Source organism: Salarias fasciatus, chromosome 11 (assembly GCF_902148845.1).
Source record: "Salarias fasciatus chromosome 11, fSalaFa1.1, whole genome shotgun sequence".
Classification (NCBI taxonomy): domain Eukaryota; kingdom Metazoa; phylum Chordata; class Actinopteri; order Blenniiformes; family Blenniidae; genus Salarias; species Salarias fasciatus.
The window spans coordinates 5,365,096-5,385,319 of record NC_043755.1 but is presented as its reverse complement, the minus strand read 5'-3'; the positions used below and the strand labels follow the sequence as shown (position 1 = coordinate 5,385,319).

Genomic DNA, 20,224 nt, shown 5'->3' with positions numbered 1-20,224 from the left:
GAAACAGTGTCATGGGGCAACAGAAGGAAGAGATTGCCAATTGAACATGAGGCTGATGGTAGCAGAGAGCAAAGTGTCGGGTAAACCGAGAGAAAGGGAGCCAGTCTGTGAGCGTCAAACAAACAGTTAGCGACCAGAGCTGTGAAATGGGATGAAAGGCAGCGAGACAGAGAGAGAGAGATGAAAGACAAAGAGGCCGAGGAGTGAGGAAGCGTACAACAGACCCACGGAGAGGCACGTATTTACAGTACAGGGTGGAACAAAATCAAGAGAGCCACGGTGCACAGCAGAGCAGCATTGTGTGCCACACACACACACACACACACACACACACACACACGCACACACACACACACACACACACACACGCAATCATACAGGGGAAGAAAACACAATTTACAGAAGTTGTCAGTGTGACCATGTAGGTTTAAAAGTTTTGTATTGTTCAAAAATACTAAACACCACACACCTGGGACAACAAAACTACCAGCTGTCTTCTCCTAATTTTTCAAATTTATATGAGTATGACTTTTACAGAGATTTTAAAATGCTATGTCATTATTATTATTATTATTATTATTATCAATATCATTTTTAATCATTGTCATTATTATTACTGTTATGAGAAAATATTACACTTTGGTGAAGAATGGGAGGCAAGAGGGAGTTGGAGCTGGAAACCAGGAAGCATTTGCTCTATTGCCCACATTTTGATATCACAACAGCCTCTCTTCTGACATCAAAAAGATTGTTAATTTACTCCCATATAATGCTTCCCAAGTATTGCTGTTTCATTGTCTTTTTTGTTTTTCCCATATCTCTCTCATTTCACCATGTATGTACAATATACTGCAGCATATTTCCACTTCAGCCCCCCTACTTGCCCCAACAATCACTAACACAGATATGCATGTATACATTGGGTGTTTTCCTGGACTCTTAAGCCAGACCCACCAGTTCCACAGACCTGTAAGATTTTTTTTTTCTCCCTTGATTCATTACTTGGTTGAGAGTCCCATTAACACCTGATGTTCTAAGACAATCACATCCTAAATTGAATGCAAACAAGATTGATTTGTCTACACAAGACTGTATGCCCATGGATCCACCAGTCGGCACTGGCAACAGCACAAAGTCCAACAAATATTCTTTCTTACATGTTGGCAGGCAGTTTGTGTCTTAGTCCTTCTGAGTCTTTTCTGGTAAGTGGCAGCTGGGGGTCCTTCTTCACACCTTTAGGGGAGGTGGTGCTGGCAGGGGCAGCTGTATTTGCTGACTGGGTGGGTGCAGTGGTAGATGCCTGAGATGTTGGGGCAGGGGCGGAGGGTGTGTTAAGTTTTGAGGAGGGCGACGCAGCGGCCGTGGTTGATGGCATTTGTTTTTGGGTGTTAGAAGAGGCAGAGTAGACGCTGGAAGAGGGGGTGGAAGTAGTGGGGGAGGTGGTAGAAAGAGTGGAGGGGTTTGTGGGGCTCTGGCTTTGGAGTAAAGTTGCAGACGATTGGGCTGTTGATTGCACAAGTTTAGCAGTGCGGTTTGGGCCTAAAGTAGGGCTTGGAGTAAGGACTGGAGAGGTTTGTTTGACAGGATGAACTGAGAAGGTGATTTTAGTTGGGGAGCTTGTGCTAGCTGGTGTTGGGGTAGATACAGAAGGCTGTGTTGGAGTAAGAGGTGAAGCTGACTTTGGGATTTGACTTCTGACTGAACTGGATGAAGCTGTTTGAAGACAAGAAGTTGAACTTTGAGATTCAGTCACAGAGGGCACAGATGTAGCAGGGGTGGAAGATGAAGAGGACACAGGGGTGAGGTTCTGGGAAGGAACAACTGGTGGGATGTTTTGAGAAGGAGTTTGGGAAGGGGTGGATGTCCGGGTACGAGCTGCCTGAGTGGGAGTAAGGATGGGAGAGGGGATTGGGGTAAGAGCAGGGCTCGGACCAGACAATGGAGAAGCAGAGGGTGGGGTGTTAGATGCCTTGGCTCTTGGGCTCTGAGAATGAAGTGGGGAAGAAGTGCCCAAAGAAGAGGGGGGAGAGGAAGAAGTGAGTGATGACTTTGTCCCATAAGGCTGAGTTAGTGGAACGGGGGTTGAAACAGAGGATGGAGGTGGTGTGGAGGATGGAGATGGAGAAGAAGATTGGGAGGAAGGAGAGGGGATCGGTTTGGGTCGAGGAGTTGAAGACAGTGATAGTGAACTTGTTCCTGCTGAAGGAGGAGTGGAGCAGGGAGGAGGAGAAGATGAACGAGAAGGGGCCATTGGAATTGGTTTTGCTCGAGGCGTCTGGGAGAGTATTAGCGTTGGAGATGATGGAGTTGGTGTAGGAGAGGGGGTGGCAGAGGAGAGTGGGGTGTGTTTTGGAGGGGAGGAGGATGGCAGACAAGAGGCAGAGGGCAGGTGTGCAGCTGTTGGTGTTGGCGTGGGCACAGAGGCACTGTGACCTGGACCCTGTGTGGCAGTGTTTCCAGCCTGTGCAATAGAGGGCTGAAGAGAGACTGAGGCTTGTGCTTGTGCATTAAATGGCATATTTGCGACTAATTGTACTGGAGGGTTAGTGGTAAGTATGCCTGTGCTGCCTCCACGGGCTAACTGCCCTGCAAGGAATGGTGCTGCCAACAAATTACCACCGGATGCCTTCCGATGGAGGGGTGGGTGAGGTTGCACAGCCGCCCAAGAACGGTGAGGCAGTGTGGGCTGTGAGGCTGACAGCAGCCTGGCCTCCTGAGTGAGTCTGCCTAATGCTGGCAGGCCCTGGGAGCTGCTCCCTCCGTGGCGTAACAGAGCCTCTTTTGCACCCTGCTGATTTGCAACAGAAGTGTTGGGATCTGGCAGACCACTGGAAGTAGCTGACGCGTTGGTGGTTGGTGTCTTGTGGAGAGAAGGAGCCGGCCCTCCTCCAGTTGGCGTTCCCAGCGATGCAGCAATCACCGACGGATGATCAGCCTGAAGGCGGAGGCTGTAGTGGACTGACCTTCCTTGTTGGGCAGAAGTCGGGACAGAGGAGGCTGGGGTGGGAGGCGTTTTAGCAACAGGGGGCGAGGTCACCCCACCAGGAGGGCCCAATGTGGAGGGGGAGAGAGGAAATCCTCTTGGGGACAAACCACTCATTCCTCCCATTGCCATCATTCCAATGAGAGAACTTACAGAGGGCCGAAGGGGCTGGAGCATAGGGGCACGGGGAGGAGAGAGAGGGAAAGAGGTGGAGGGAGATGGGGAGATAAGAGGAGAGGGGAGGAAGAAAGCCCCTCCGAGAGCATGCTGCTGCTGCAGCTGCTGGAGCTGCTGCTGCTGCTGCTGCTGCTGGTGCATGAGGGCAATGGCTACATTACTGGTGGCAGCTGCAGTCTGCAGGGGAGCGTGGACCAGCGGTGCCCAGATAACAGGTCGGGGGCGAGGAGACACTGTGCCGCTCCCACCCATGACGCCGCTTCTTCCCGCTGCAGCCGCCGCGATGGCGTCCTGCATGGCGGGCATGCTGTCGTGTTTAACAATCTGCTGCACGAGCATGCTATCACACGAACCCAGACCGCCCGCCGTCAGGCCCCCTCCCGCTCCCGGACCCCCTCGTCCTCCACCTCGACCCATGCTGCCTCCCAAAGAACCACCCTGGGATGACTTGCGCAGGAGCATGGAGTTCTTCCTGCCTGTAAAGCAAAAATCAGTGAGAGTTTGTGGAAAAAAAAATTCCATTAAGATGTGTTCAGTTGCTATGAAATTAAGTGTTAAGACACATTACAAAAATCAGCAGCCTGGAAAGATGAAAGGCTAGTTCTCATCTGAGGAGTAATAAACAAAGCAGACTGCTAGACTTTAAGCCTTAAGGTTTTTCTGTGATTCATTAATCCTTTTTTTCCCCCTCTCAGGCTCTTGTCAAAGACAATTCTAACTAAAAGTAATTTATCAACCTGAATGAAAAAAAGATTTCATTGGTATTAAATTGTTTTGTAGGAAGTTACCAATGCGGTCCAATCGGTCAACAGCAACAGTTTCAAAGGCACGCCGCATCATTGGATGTTCTTCCAGAACCTCGTTAAAGCTGTCCACGCTGAGGGAATACAGGCGGCAGTATGTATCTGCACGCACACTGGCTGTTCTTCGTCCACGAGTCAACAAACAGATCTCTGATGACGACACAAGAGCGAGTAAACACGAATTTAGTTATCGGTGAATAAGTCTGCTCAACCTATTCATTCAATATATACATATGATAAAAAAAAAATCACTGAACAAATGACCTGCATCTTTATTTCTTCTTCTAATTGTCATTCATATTGAGATATTTAGCCACTTCAATGTCCTCACCTCCAAAGTAGGACCCATCACTCAGCTTGGTCTCCTTGTTCCCACGGGTCAGCACGCTGACCCGTCCATGCTGGATGAAATACATCTTTCGCCCGACTGTTCCCTCCCGGATGATGAAGTCTAATGGCTGAAACACTTCAAAGCGCAGCTTTGTCAGCACGGCGGTCACAAAGTTGGGATCAGCATTGGCAAACAGCGGCATGTTGGCCACCAGGCTGCGGCAGTTAAAGCTGACGATCTCCTTTGTGAAGAGGAAGAAAGGATAAAGAGTAGAAGGATGTGGAAGTCAGACGGGTTCGCTGGAGGGGACTGTGTGCATATTCGTCGAGTGTTTGTGACTTTGTTACCTCTTTGAGTGGCTCACTGAGTTCACCCAGGATATTCTCCTCATCGAACATTTTGCCCTGGAAGCGGTGCTCGTAGTACTCATGGATCTTTTGTCGAACATCAGCAGGAAGCTTATGGAACGACATGTACTGCTCCACTTGTTTGTACTGCAGTAACACAAATGCAAAATAGGTTTGTTGAAAAGACAACCGATTCACTTTGTTTTCTTTAGTAAGCACACATTCGATTCATTTACAGCTTTAAAAAAACATTTATTTCTGTACTAGTGTTAGAGGTCACTGCCTTGTCCTCCTTGTCCTATAAAAATCTGCAATCAGTAGCTTGCACACAGTGAAACTTTGGAAACTAAAATTTAATGGTAATTTTCACATTTATGCACATAATACATTGCTTCAGTGGAGGGTTGTTAGAGTAAATCGCAATTTTTAAGGCCACTAGTAGGTTACAGTGATGATACCGAGTTCAGCTCTGCCCTGCAGGCTTTAAACACCTACATCGACATTATGGATTCAAATAAATGACTTATGAACTTTTCCCTCTGTTTTCTCCAGACCACAGTTTAGAAATACTGCACTGCGATGATTCAAGGCTAGATATCCAGGTACTTCATTCTCAACAAAGATTTCAGAGGCAGCAAAAATTTTGATGAAATATCTTTTGAAACATGAGAATGAAATAATGAAGAACTTCAGCAGATAAATCTGTCGAATAAAACATGGCTGAACAAATATACGAGAGGAAAATAAACATATCTCATAAAAAAAAATCCCAAAAGAATGAAGACGTGTTGCAATGAGTGAATTAGTAAGTGTGGGTGGACATCATAATTCACCTTCTCTTGATACTGTCGCCGTGAAGAGTCCAGAGACTGAATTAGAGCTGTGGCGTGACCGATGAACATGGCATAGCAGGTGGCGCCTACGATCATGCTGAGCATGGTGAGCCATACATCAGTCATTCCCTCTGGAGCCTGGGCACCGTATCCGATACACAACATGTGGCTCATGGCTTTGAAAAGAGCGTACGAGTACTGCACGCCCCATGTGTCGTTCTGCGAGGGAGAGGAGAGGCAGACGGGGAAGGTGACAAAAGAGTAAAGGAAGTTTCAGGTGTTAATTAACAAGGCGCCGGAGCGCTGAACTGTTAGTAATTTAGATTTGAGCTTGAGGAGCTTCTCCTGTTCAAGGCTCTCAGGAAACTCTTCTTCAGAAAATACAGCTACGATCATAATATCTAAAGGCGGAGTAGTTTCACTGTCAAAACCTATTATGCTAAACAATACACAGACTCAAGCGGCTGCAAAATGAAGGCAGACAATAAAAGGAAGTCTGCATCATTTAGAAAAAAAACAGTTAAACACTGCAAATAACAGCTGGATTTGTGTGTGTGCGTGTGTGCATTTTTGCATTTTCTGTAGATTACGTGTGAGTCCAATTATTCTAACATATTAATGTTCCGATGGATGAAGGGACTTTCTCTGGGGAAAATCCCAGCCTGCCTAGCAACCATCACTCAGGCAACCAGTCAGATATGAGTCAGCTATTCATACAGCTGCGTATCTGCATCCACTGCCTGCATGCACGTGACAGAATCTCACGCAGGTCCCCAGGCCTTCCTCTGTTTACGTGCACCTTCACCTGATCTCTGGAAAGGCTTTTAATTAGAGATTTTTTTTGTTGTTGTTGTTTTGGGACGACGACAGTCAGTTTTATTCCAACTGGACCTGTCGCTGCGTGTGCCAATTAACAGATAAGGAGCAAAGCATGTCAGATCTGATAAACAGCTCTGCCCTGCACACACACAGATAACCCAAAACCAACTGCTTTCACATTCAGTGGTCGGCTTTCATCTGAAATAAATATCGGGCGCACTGTTCACACAAGCTCAGATAATGCTTTGTGCAATTCAATCAACTCTCCTCCAACACCACGCTGACTGTTTTTCATCCATCAAACAATGCAATCATCCACTGAAACATATTGAAGATGGCGGGCGTGCTTGCATTCAGACTCACCACCATCAGGTTCTTAGAAACCCAGCAGTCAGGAGGGAAGTCCTGCAGCATGGGGACCAGGAACTGGAGGCAGCCGTCCCAGTGGCACAGCAGCAGCATCATCCCGATCAGGTTCACGATTCTAACCATGGCGCTGGCCAAGTCGTAGGTCATGTGGAAGATCTGAGCAGAGAGGGAAAAAGAGAGTCAACAGCAACACGTCATTTGTATAGTATTGCTGACTTGTAGTTTTCTATTTGTTAAACACAGTGCAAGTCTATGCCAATGCAACTATCGATGATTTAATTAATTGTAGGCATACAAATTTTATTTAAAAAAGAATTAAAAAAAAGCTTTTCTTTTCCTGTAAGTCCAGCTCAGAGAAAAAATGACTCTGTTGCATAAAGCTTAACTGTGTTATAGAAGTGAGAGGCAAAGTGTGTATTATATGTGTATGATTAAAGAAAGTAAAAGAGACTTGCCCTTGCACATTTGTTTGAGGCACTCAGCCCAAAAACATTTTTTGAAAAGCCTCTAGATCATCAACATCACAATACTCCAAAAACGAGAGAGCTCCAACAAATAAAGCACTTCATCTCCTAATAATGAGGCTTGTGATGAGTCACGGCTTAATGCTACACTGAAGGACTTTTAGTCACAAATCAACATTCATTACATTCAAAACAAGTTCACACGTAGTTGAAGAGGCTTATGAACGTCAGACAAATCTCACAGAACATTCACATGTTTTTGATGGTCTGCAGTTTGGCCTTACTCAGAAGATCAGTCATAGATTTTCTGTACATTGCAGTTAATGAAAATAATTCTGATAATGAATGAACATATTTCAGAAACGCCATTGCCCATGGTGCTTTTGGAATTAGAAAAACCATCAGAAAACCATATTACAAAATTACCTGATTTCAGAAACCTTTTCTTAAGATGTGTTTTTTTTTTGTTTTGTTTTGTTTTGTTTTGTGCGTATGTTATGTTGACTTTGTCATTGTTTCTCACCTCCTCCCACTGGTGGATGTACCGGATGAGTCTGGAAAGGCGCAGCAGCCGCAGCAGGCTCAGGATTTTGGTGAAGCGGACTATACGCAGCGCCCTGGCTGTCCTGTAGACCTCCGAGTCCAGGCTGTCCACCATCAGGAAGATGTAGTCCACTGGGATCGACGACACGAAGTCCACAAGGAACCAGCTCTTCAGGTAGTTCTGGCGGATCGCCCTGAGTTAGAGGAAGACGGCGGACCGCTGACTCTTGTCATTTGGCCGTCCAGCTTTGTGGAAATGATTCCAATATTCGCTTGGCGTGAAACACGCCTCATCAATATTGACGAGGAACACACTGGAAGTTGAACAAAGCTCTGCCACAGGCTGCTCGTCACCTTCTCACACCTCACATATTAATGTGTCTCAACAGAAACTCGACAGATGGAGAGAGAATTCCAATTCATGGCAACAGGTCTGTTGAAATGACGCATGCACACACACACACACACACACACACACACACACAGAACAGAAACGACCCCTCTGACCTGGGGTCCAGTAATATCTCAGTGCTGTCTTCTTTGACGATGCCGGTCCGAAAGTTGAGAACCAGATCGACCATGAAGAGGGTGTCAGAGACCACGTTGAAGATGATCCATGAAGGGGTGTTCTCGTCCCGGAAGAACGTGATGCCCACCGGCAGGATGATCAGGTTCCCCATCATCAACAGCAGCATCAACAGGTCCCAGTAGAACCTGAGGAGGAAAACATGGAGAGATTCAGCTCTGATGATGCTGCTGTCTCTGATAATGCAGTCTAATAAGACTATTCTGATTCTGATTCTATAAGACTGATGAAAAAATATATATTTTTTAGCATTCTATTGAATGATACTTTTTTCTTTTACTTGTTTTTACTTTGTTTATCCAAAGACCTGTGGCCTGTTCATGTGAATTTTTCTAGTAATGTACAAGACAAATAAATTGATATATCTAGAATCAAAAAGCTCATTTTGAATGTTAGTAACACCCTTAAAAGATTTAGAATTGTTTGTTGATCATGATTAAACTTCATCATGTATGTTATTATATGGGGCGCCGAATGTAAAATTTCACTTACTGTGTAATAGGTGACACTTTTCTCACATTTAGGTCACTTTTCTCACATTTAGCTAATTTTTCTTTCATTTGAGGGAGATTTGTTAAAAATGTGTAAAAATAAAAAATAAATCTATATCTAAATGTTCAAATTAAATGTTAAATCTAAATATAAATCTAAATGTTAAATCTAAATCTAAATCTAAATGTTAAATCTAAATGTCAAATCTAAATCTAAATGCTAAATCTAAATCTAAATGTTACATCTAAATATAAATCTAAATGTTAAATCTAAATGTTGAATCTAAATATAAATGCTAAATCTAAATCTAAATGTAAAAGTTAAATCTAAATGTTAAATCTAAATCTAAATGTTAAATCTAAATCTAAATGTTAAATCTAAATCTAAATCTAAATGTTAAATCTAAATGTTAAATCTAAATCTAAATCTAAATGTTAAATCTAAATGTTAAATCTAAATGTTAAATCTAAATGTTCAGAAAATATGCAAAGTAGGCAGGTCTTCCACGCCTCTCGCACGAGCCTCTGATGACGAAGCCCCGCCCACAGCAGCAGCGGCGAAGAGGCAGAAACATGGCGGACGAACTCCTATCTGGCGAAGAGAGGGCGGTTATGGCTGGCGTACGGGCTGCTCTTGCGAGTGTTGCTCCACTGGTTCCTTCTGAACCACAAACGGTAAGTGATTCACAGCAAAGATTTTTTTTATTGCTATATATGATAAACGTAACCCCGTTTCGCCATAATAGTGCAGTGTTTGGCAACATGGCAGCCCGCTCGCCAAATGACATCTGAGGCGCCAGACGATTTTGAAAATCTGAGGCACCTGTTTCGCGTAGGCAGTAACATCGTCCACTAACTTCTATCCAGGTCCTCCTAAACTGCCTCAATTGCCCGTTTGAAAACCTCTGCGTGCTGGCAACGAAGCTGATAGCTTAGTTACCAGCGTCTCGTCAGCTGTTAGCTTAGCTGTTAGCCACCTCACGCAGCCTGGATCAAGTTGCCCCTCGTTTAGCGGGTACCAGTAGCAACAGTGACCATGCTGTGCTGTCATTGCTGTTAAAAAATAATCTCCAAGCAGCTGACTTTAGCTTGATTGCAAGCAAAGGTTTGCCTGGTAAAGATCTTTACAAAATTCACATTCTATATCCTCCATAGGTGGCCGCAGGTCCAGGACTTAAGCTACATATGGTAAAATCTCAAATATGTTGATGTGTTGAGATCCACAGTGTCACCTGTGCTGAACTCAGAGAAATCTGACAGCCTGTACAGCACCTTTATTTGAGACTGAACCCATACTATAAATGTCTCTTAACATGATGTGTATATATTTACAATAAAACCTTTAGTGACTAATCTTCATTTCCATATGATCCACTTCTCCAAGTTGTCTTGGAGTTGATTCTTTTATTGATAAGTGGTCATTTAGGGTAGTTATTACTTGTAGTGATTTGAAGCAGAGTATAGAAAGAGATGTCAACTGAAACAGTGTTTTATAGGTTCGCAAGTAATTAACTACTTGAAAATGGATAATTACTTTGGCCCAGTCTGCCTACTTTGTGTTAGGAACAGGGGCTCTTCCAACTCGCGTGACATTTGAAATATGGCCCTTTGTTTCAGGTTTCCACACCACAGATGCCTCTGGCGGGGCCCTCACATGTATCAAGCTTTGCCACAACCACCACGTCATTGAGATCAGTAAGTAAAGCTGTCATATGTGGCCAAATAACGTGATGTAGGACACACTGGAAATGAGAATAGGTTGATAGGTTGTGTGCCAATCAGGATGGCTGTGGGTGAATTGTTTTACACTTAACATCTTTTTTTTTTTTTTCTTTTGTTTTTTACAGGGTGATGATACCTTCATCTCCAAAGAGGACATTGAAGATTTACTGATGCTGGGAGTAACATATACTGAAGTGGCTTCAGTCCTGAGGATCTCCAGACCCACACCCATCCTCAGGATAATTCGCACATTAAAGGAGTTCAAAGCTGCATTTAACCATCATACAATTTCCTCTGAAGGGAACAGAACCCCTTGCTCAGCTTTTCACACTAGCCAGACACCTCCTGACACTGAACTTTCTAGAAATGACAGGACAGTGATACAGTGGATACTCCGTGTTTCTTCTGCCCTGTTAACCAACAGGACTTGCAAGAACTTGTGGCAGTGGACCCACTTGAAAATGATTGGAACAAGGGAAAAACAATATATCGCAGAGTCAAAAAAATTGTATTCCACAAATTATGGATGTGTAATTTTTATTAGTCAAAGCAACAGTCCCAATGTAACATAAGCAGAGTGGTGAAAATCTTTTGTAAGTAGTTACAGTGAAATATTTGTAAATAGTCAACATGAAATATCAGTAAAATCATGTCGGAGTACTTGTGTTAATGAGTTTTTTCCACTTGCACATTTGTCTTTGTCGGTCTTCAGACTGCACTGCACTAAAAACGACTCCATTCATGAGAGCTACCACAAAATGGTAGTCTAATGCATCATCATCTCGCAGATTCTTTTCATTAAAGATATGAAGCTCATTTAATTGATCATGGACAAAATTTCAAATTGTACCATTTGTTTAAGTTATGATTTTATTGCTTTGATTTCACTGTAAAGCACTCTGGTCACTTTTTCTGTGTAAAGGGCTATACAAATAAAGATTGATTTGAGCATGTGCATGCAACTGGAAAGCATTTTGTATGATCATGAATGAAAGTCGGTTTTGGGCTGGGACTAAATCCAGTTGCAGGAGTTTTGCTGCTTCCTGTTCCAAAAGCCAAAACGTGTCCAAGATTTAATGTCTGGATGAATGCCTTTCCAGCTTGACTGAGGTCCCTGGTGTGTCGGTGCTCCTCCACCTCCTAATCTACAAAGGGTGAAAAAGGTACGAAATAGAAAATAGCAAAATTACATTCGTACATGCATGCATAAAAGTCACTAAGGTATTGCACTCAGAACGAGAATGCATTCATCCTGTTATCTAACAAATGAAATGTCAATAACGTGATACTGTTATCACATTCTATGCAGTTACTATGATATCAGCTTGTACAGACCCCCACCCTTACCTTCAGTATATGTTACTCCCAGCATCAGTAAATCTTCAATGTCCTCTTTGGAGATGAAGGTATCATCACCCTGTAAAAAACAAAAGAAAAAAAAAAAAGATGTTAAGTGTAAAACAATTCACCCACAGCCATCCTGATTGGCACACAACCTATCAACCTATTCTCATTTCCAGTGTGTCCTACATCACGTTATTTGGCCACATATGACAGCTTTACTTACTGATCTCAATGACGTGGTGGTTGTGGCAAAGCTTGATACATGTGAGGGCCCCGCCAGAGGCATCTGTGGTGTGGAAACCTGAAACAAAGGGCCATATTTCAAATGTCACGCGAGTTGGAAGAGCCCCTGTTCCTAACACAAAGTAGGCAGACTGGGCCAAAGTAATTATCCATTTTCAAGTAGTTAATTACTTGCGAACCTATAAAACACTGTTTCAGTTGACATCTCTTTCTATACTCTGCTTCAAATCACTACAAGTAATAACTACCCTAAATGACCACTTATCAATAAAAGAATCAACTCCAAGACAACTTGGAGAAGTGGATCATATGGAAATGAAGATTAGTCACTAAAGGTTTTATTGTAAATATATACACATCATGTTAAGAGACATTTATAGTATGGGTTCAGTCTCAAATAAAGGTGCTGTACAGGCTGTCAGATTTCTCTGAGTTCAGCACAGGTGACACTGTGGATCTCAACACATCAACATATTTGAGATTTTACCATATGTAGCTTAAGTCCTGGACCTGCGGCCACCTATGGAGGATATAGAATGTGAATTTTGTAAAGATCTTTACCAGGCAAACCTTTGCTTGCAATCAAGCTAAAGTCAGCTGCTTGGAGATTATTTTTTAACAGCAATGACAGCACAGCATGGTCACTGTTGCTACTGGTACCCGCTAAACGAGGGGCAACTTGATCCAGGCTGCGTGAGGTGGCTAACAGCTAAGCTAACAGCTGACGAGACGCTGGTAACTAAGCTATCAGCTTGTTGCCAGCACGCAGAGGTTTTCAAACGGGCAATTGAGGCAGTTTAGGAGGACCTGGATAGAAGTTAGTGGACGATGTTACTGCCTACGCGAAACAGGTGCCTCAGATTTTCAAAATCGTCTGGCGCCTCAGATGTCATTTGGCGAGCGGGCTGCCATGTTGCCAAACACTGCACTATTATGGCGAAACGGGGTTACGTTTATCATATATAGCAATAAAAAAAATCTTTGCTGTGAATCACTTACCGTTTGTGGTTTAGAAGGAACCAGTGGAGCAACACTCGCAAGAGCAGCCCGTACGCCAGCCATAACCGCCCTCTCTTCGCCAGATAGGAGTTCGTCCGCCATGTTTCTGCCTCTTCGCCGCTGCTGCTGTGGGCGGGGCTTCGTCATCAGAGGCTCGTGCGAGAGGCGTGGAAGACCTGCCTACTTTGCATATTTTCTGAACATTTAGATTTAACATTTAGATTTAACATTTAGATTTAACATTTAGATTTAACATTTAGATTTAGATTTAGATTTAACATTTAGATTTAACATTTAGATTTAGATTTAGATTTAACATTTAGATTTAGATTTAACATTTAGATTTAGATTTAACATTTAGATTTAACTTTTACATTTAGATTTAGATTTAGCATTTATATTTAGATTCAACATTTAGATTTAACATTTAGATTTATATTTAGATGTAACATTTAGATTTAGATTTAGCATTTAGATTTAGATTTGACATTTAGATTTAACATTTAGATTTAGATTTAGATTTAACATTTAGATTTATATTTAGATTTAACATTTAATTTGAACATTTAGATATAGATTTATTTTTTATTTTTACACATTTTTAACAAATCTCTCTCAAATGAAAGAAAAATTAGCTAAATGTGAGAAAAGTGACCTAAATGTGAGAAAAGTGTCACCTATTACACAGTAAGTGAAATTTTACATTCGGCGCCCCATATTATTACACAATGATCCAGACGAGGTTCCTGACAGAAAGTGTGAAAAGTAGCAGAGGTACGACTGAGGTAGCGTCAACCAGGCTCACATAATTCAATAATTAAACCCTGAATTCACCAGGAGCAATCCTTGCTGCTTTGCAGGAGGCGGCAGACTCTTTATAATCTCAGCAAATAGACTAAACAGCTTCTTCAAACTCATCACACTGCCACCTTTAACTCTCCACAAACAACACTTATCTTATAGTCTTTTCTGACTCATTTCAAAGAATAAATAGACACAGTTTCTCAGTATTACTTCTCCTTCCAAAGGAGGTAGGAAAAAAAAGAAGAAAAAAGTACATCGTTAACGCTGAAGTAGCAGATGTTCTGCTCTTGTCTTCCACATGCATGCCCTCGTCTTTTAAAAACCACACCGCAAGCTTTTTAACAAGGCAAATTAAGGATTTGCTTGTCACACAGCTGCACAGAAGACATAATGCAGCAGTTTTTAGCTTTAACAGTATTTGTATAGAGGAGAAGCTAAACCCTCTCCATGTATATTTGTCTTTTTTTCTGATACACAGATTTATATGCATTCCTCTGCTTTGAATACTCTCCCTGCTATTCAAATCCTGAGCCAGACGAAGGCAAGCGGAACGACTTGCAGATGATCCTGGACACTAAGAAGTGCAAATTCTTCTTTGTAAAATGACTTCGGTGTTGATACATGAACGTTTCCCCCTAGACCGTTTCATCTTGCTGTAATACTCTGCCAAAATAAAGCACCTTCTGTATGTTTAACCGCAATGAAACCAAGTATAACTGTAATGGAAAAAAAAGAGAGAAGCGAGGGCGTGGGACTGAGGCAGGCAAACAATCAGTAACCTTGGAAGGCCTCGTCGGTCTGCATTTCATACTGGAGGACATGAGTCTGTGACGCAGGGATCTAATAACAATGCGAAGAATCAGTCATGTCACTCGGATGCTGAAAGTGATTAAAGTATGACTGAAGAGGAGATCCAATCATCGGGGGACGATTTCGGTCACATCTCTGTCTCCTCTTTCCTAATCCCGCTATCCGTCACCTTAACCCATATCAATGAGTCGCTTGAGCTCACATCCTCCCCCCCTGCCTCCGTCTCCCTCATCGGCTCTGTTTCTCTGAGAAAGTACTCTCCAGCTCTGTGGTCGATTGCTATTGAGCGCTAATTTAGTAACACAACCTCATGGTGTGATGCTACTACTAGACTGATGAAGATTAAGCATGCATGAGTCATCACTGGGCGCGTGCGCGGGCACACACACACACACACACACACACACACACACACACACACACACACACACACACACACACACACATACGCACCCACACACACACTACACACACACATACACTTCACTCCGACTTTGTCACTTACGCTGACAGATGTATTACTTCATAATCACTGGCAATAAATGCGGGGATTATTTACTGCCACACACACACACACACGCACGCACGCACACATGCACACGCGCACTTCATGATGCAGCAGACGCGGCAGTGATAGAGATTTGTTCTTGACCTTGAAAAGATGTTTTTTAACTAGAGAACAATTCTACAAATTAGATCATGCACTTGTTATTCTGCCTGTCCCTGATATGCAAATGTTGAGAATCACATGATTTGAGGACCATATATAGCTCAATGAGAGTCACGTTGTTTCTATCAGCAGTCACTTTATTTTGACACACGGGCTTTACTTTTGCTGGTAATGACTTAAACAACATAATTTATAAATGATTCATGAGAGAATTCATCTAGAAGAAATGTTCATATCCCTTATAGACTGACAGAATTATTGAATTTAGTGTCTTGTGCAGTGGCTTAAATGATGAACTGGCAGCGATCCACTAAAAACACTTTTGGGATGGTTTTATTTACTGTTATTTTACCCTAACACAAAGATTATTCAAATATATATTGAAAGGTTTAAATGTACGCTGCAGAGCCGTGATTTTATAATTTATCCCAGAAACTCTCTAACCTTTAGCAAAAGGTGTTAAAAGTCACCACTGCTTCGATAGGAAAACAGATAATGTGCAGCATCATTACCAACTCAGTGATAGTTATCAAGATGTACCACTGACATCAGGCTTACTTTGACAGTACACTGTAATGATAATAAATCTCCAGTGAATGGAGGCTGAATGAAGTCCGTTCGCTTGTCAAGTGCAGGATTTATCATCTTGTAGGGATATTCACACACAAGTCATCCATCCATTCAGAAACAAAAAGTTTCTGTAGCAGCGTGCCTATATGTATATAAGATTTAAGGGGTTTGCTTCTTTTCAACAGTGGAAACACACAACCTCAATAACAGACATTCAGTCAAAAAGTTAACTTGTGTTTTGCCATCCCTCCATCCAGCAGACAAGTCGGCTCGGATGACTTTAATCAGGGTTGATTTTCCCTTGGATGTCTGTGTCCTTTTTTTTTTTTTTTTTTTTTTTAACTTCGCTGGCAAACATAACAAATTGACACTTTACATGTCACTGCGCATGAAATGTTTCTGTTCTTGCAGAGACTGGCAACTGATTCAAGTTTGAACAAATGAGAACAACCGAGCAGACGAGCGAAATGTCAGCTCCAAGAAAAAAAAAAAAAAAAAAAAAAGTCACATTCATGAGATCAAGGTTTTTTTGCACCTGATGCAACAGCGGTTACATCGTGTTGTGTGAGGTTCATGCAGGTATACACCTGCAGTGTGAGCATGCAACCTGCACACACACTTAAACGCACACACATACGAATCGAATTGCAAATGCAATCAGAGCCGCTCTCGATGGCTTCATCACTATTCCATTTTCAACATGAACAGGTGCTGAAGAATAACTGACCTGAGTCTACCTGCTCAGCTGCTGTCGCACCAAACACTAATTCTGCTGTAATTGAGGCCAAGAGTCTCCTGAGTGGCCTGTGATTGGTTCCCTGTCCACAGCTGGCCAGATGTTCGTTCCCAGCAAGTCGCCACCCATCACCCTGCCAGGCGTGCAGAGAAACAAGCGCGACAGCGACTGTCTATTATATAACAAATGTTAGGATAGTTTATAAGTGATGCCACCGGCCGTCTTCCCGCTGGAATCATGCCACTTGACAGCAGAGTCGCCTGCATTTCAGGTTCCCTCGCACTTTGTATGCCTCTCATGTTCTCACAGTGTGCGTTACCTTCACCTCTTGTGTCTCTTCTTATGTATTGTTTCGGCTCGTGAAGCAACCCATCTTTTCTTAATGAGGCTGAAGAGTGTGAGCTTATCAGCAGACTGGCTAATGGCAGACACACACATGAATACATATTACCAAACATACTCTCCCGACCTCTTGTGCTCAGGATGAGCACCTGGACAAAAAACATATTAAGGGGCTTCATAGATAATCCGCCCTTCTCCTACTTGACATAACAAAGTTCCTCCTCAAGTACAGGTACTTAACTGAAAAGCTAAATGACTGAAATATGCATAATACATACTCAGCTTGCATAATTTATGGCCGCATACATAATTGATCAAAATTCAACTGTAATTCTGCAACTAGATAGTTAAGGTGACGAACATCTACGTATATATTTTTTGCATGTGGATGTGCTGCGGAGAGCCGAGATTCGAGGGAGCGTCAATCCATCCACACCGCTCCATCCGAATCGCCCTCCAGCCTCCGATGATCTCATTCATCATATCACCTGCGGGCAGCTCCACAAGCGGCACCGCTGAGTGATCGCCAAATTGACAGGCAATACAAAATGACACAGTCAATGTGTGCCTGCGTGTGGTTGATGAGACAAAAGTGGGCCAGGAGCCTTGGGGATCAAGTCATCCATTGTTGCTGCAGCGCGTCTGGAGATTATGAGTCCTATCTCTCTGCCTCTGCTGTCCACCTGCACACGCAATGCTTTATGTCAAGTTCATAAAAATCTGCCCCGTCCACTCAAGGCCTACCTTATCAGTGCATGAATTATAATTCATATTTATTGAGAGCGCGTAATCTCCTCTGGAAGTGTCACAGGCACATTGGACAACATGGAGAAATGTATTTCACTAAACTTGTCTTTGTTAAAGAAAATTAACTGACAGGGTCGGTTTCATCTTAGCTGCATCACTCCTTTCAAAAAAGGCAACCTTGATTGACGTTTCCACCTCAGGAGTTCGGCTCATGTGACAGAAGAATCAAAAGCCTCATGTGAAGTGGCCAGCAGGGAGAGCTGTGCCGGGCTCAAGACTAAACATTCTGAGCGTTTTTACCTAACTGGCATGTGAGATATCCTGCACCGCTTGGCTGAGTCTGCCTCTCTGTTCTGCATCTCTGTCCTTAGTCCTCTGCTGACTGTGAAGCCATTTTTAATTAGGAAACAGGCTGAAATCACCATCTAATCATTTGGTTGCTGCACACCTGTAGGCCTCGTCACCTTTTCACAAAGTACCTTCACCTCGGCCTCCGTTGCCCGCTTTATCTACGTCTCATTCTTGTGGCTTTTAACCTCTTCTACTTATATCCCTTGCTCGCTCGAGACTTCCACCCTCCTCTTATCTCTGCCTTTACACTGCTCTGTTCACCTCCAGCTTGCTTCCCTTGACTTCCTGCTCCTGTATTTCCCATTTCCCCTCTCAGTCATGAGATGCTGCTGTATACCATGTATGATCTGCTTACCATCAATCAGTTATTCTCTCGACATTATTATTTGGCGTGCCCTACAATGTTTAAAACAGGAGCTCATCTTCACTTCTTTTTGATTTCCTGGGCTCAGAGCAAACTCCACTCCTGGACTATGTGAGGACCAAAATGCCAGATCTTACCAGCATTTGACATTTTTTAAGGGTGTGATGTGGTTTCGGGGCTTTCCAGTGGAGTTATTAATAGGCTGTGGTGAACAGCCTCATTGTCATGGTTAAGGTGAGGGTAAGAGGCTTTAGGGAATGCATTATGTAAATGACTGTGCACCACAAGGAATACTATGCAAACATGTGTGTAGCCCTCTGTGTTTCTCCTTGTGAAGACTAACTGGAAAAATGCCTTGCTTGTCGGAATCGAAACTCTTGTCTGGTGAACAAATTACCATTAGGTTAAGAGTAAGGTCAGAGTCGGTTTTTGGATTTGGCACCTAGTTATGATAGTTAAAGTTACATAATCCATCATACCTGAAGTCACTGTAGGGGTGTATGATCCACGATCCTGCTGACTTCAGTCTCTCCTGCTCCATGGCCACGGCTTTGTGGGATCCAAACATGCGCAGGCTGAACTTGTTGACCCCGGGCTGGAGCATCGCCCCGAACTGTCTCTGGATGAAGGTGCTCTGGTTGGAGTTGCTGTAGTCCTCCCCGTCCAGCCCCATGCCGAAGCCGCCCAGCCCGGAGTGGCCCACCATCTCCGGGGTTCCGGCGGCCGTGGTGTTGCAGGCCGTGGTGGTGGTGGTCTCCGCCCCGGTGGCCACCACCATGACCCCGGTCCCGGTGGAGGAGGTGGAGGCCAGGGCGGCGCGAGGCGTGGCGAAGCCCACCGACCGTGGAGGCGGAGGGTGGGCGGTGCCAGAGGAGGAGGGTGGCGGCGGCGGCAGCGGCACGGGGGTGGTCGGGGTGCCGGCTGTGCGAAAGGAGAGGCCGTCCCTGGCAGAGGAGCTCATGATGGAGGGGCGGCGGCCCCGTCCACCCAGGGAGGCGCTGTCCGCCCCGTAGGAGCCCTTCTCACCCTCCAGGGAGGCCTGGGACAGCCGGTAGCCGGGGGAGGGCAGGCTGCCCTTACTGCGACGCTTCGAGTCCCCTCCATTCCGCCGGGGCAGGCTGTCGCCCCCTGAGCCTCCGGCGCTACCAGGGGTGCCCACACCTCCAGCCACCCCATCCATTCCCACTCAGGAGGAGGGGGGGCGAATAGAACCTGTAACTCCTGCCTCCTCTGAAAAAGTCCTGTTTGGTGCTGTGGCCTGGCTATATTACATCGGCTGGGCCAGAATATCAACGTCAGTCTGAACGTTAGATAGAAAAAGCAAAAGAAAAGTGTTTTGCATCTGTAGTCCTTCTCCTGGAGCTGAGTGCTCACACCTCCGCCCTCTCTCCACCAGCGTGGCCATCCTTACCTCTGTGCCCTTGGAATAAGCCCAATCCAGACATGAAATCCTCCATCCCGCCGGCGTGACGCCAGCAGCTTCACTTTTTCCTCAAGAGTCTCCTTTTGTCCTCACAGATGTTTCTCTCTCATTCCTCCTTCCTCGTCCTTGAAACGTTGCTCTCCGCCCGAGGCCCTCCCTCTCCTCTCCACAGCCGCCCTCGTCGCTCCGACGCCGGTCATGCTGGCACCGGATTCTCGGTCTAATGTAGATAACGGCGCTCGACGCTCATTGGCCGCCGGTGTCCGGGCTGTGCAGCCGCGGCTGTAGACGCTGGTGGCTCACCCAATTCTGCTCTTTTCAACATGTATCATAATGGATGAGGCGCTTTTTTG

General features: G+C 44.3%; 1 protein-coding gene across 1 annotated transcript; it reads right to left on the bottom strand.

Moving 5' to 3' along the window:
• Positions 1 to 924: 924 nt before the first annotated feature.
• LOC115397420 (potassium/sodium hyperpolarization-activated cyclic nucleotide-gated channel 1) lies at positions 925 to 19,647 on the bottom strand. Its single transcript, XM_030103716.1, has 9 exons — positions 18,928 to 19,647; positions 8,177 to 8,383; positions 7,650 to 7,863; positions 6,657 to 6,818; positions 5,475 to 5,693; positions 4,642 to 4,788; positions 4,295 to 4,535; positions 3,949 to 4,113; positions 925 to 3,636 (listed from the first exon to the last, which is right to left on the bottom strand). The coding sequence occupies exons 1-9, from the start codon at positions 19,626 to 19,628 to the stop codon at positions 1,154 to 1,156; spliced, it is 4,539 nt and encodes a 1,512-aa protein (XP_029959576.1). The 5' UTR covers positions 19,629 to 19,647; the 3' UTR covers positions 925 to 1,153.
• Between the last annotated feature and the right edge of the window lie 577 nt (positions 19,648 to 20,224).

Excerpts from the sequence above, each read along its gene's own strand:
- LOC115397420 (XM_030103716.1), bottom strand. The coding sequence starts at position 19,628 with ATGGATGGGGTGGCTGGAGGTGTGGGCACCCCTGGTAGCGCCGGAGGC. Across the intron at positions 8,384-18,927 it reads CACCCCTACAGTGACTTCAG|GTTCTACTGGGACCTGTTGA; the intron begins GTATGATGGATT and ends TTTCCTCCTCAG. Across the intron at positions 7,864-8,176 it reads GAGATATTACTGGACCCCAG|GGCGATCCGCCAGAACTACC; the intron begins GTCAGAGGGGTC and ends CCTCTAACTCAG.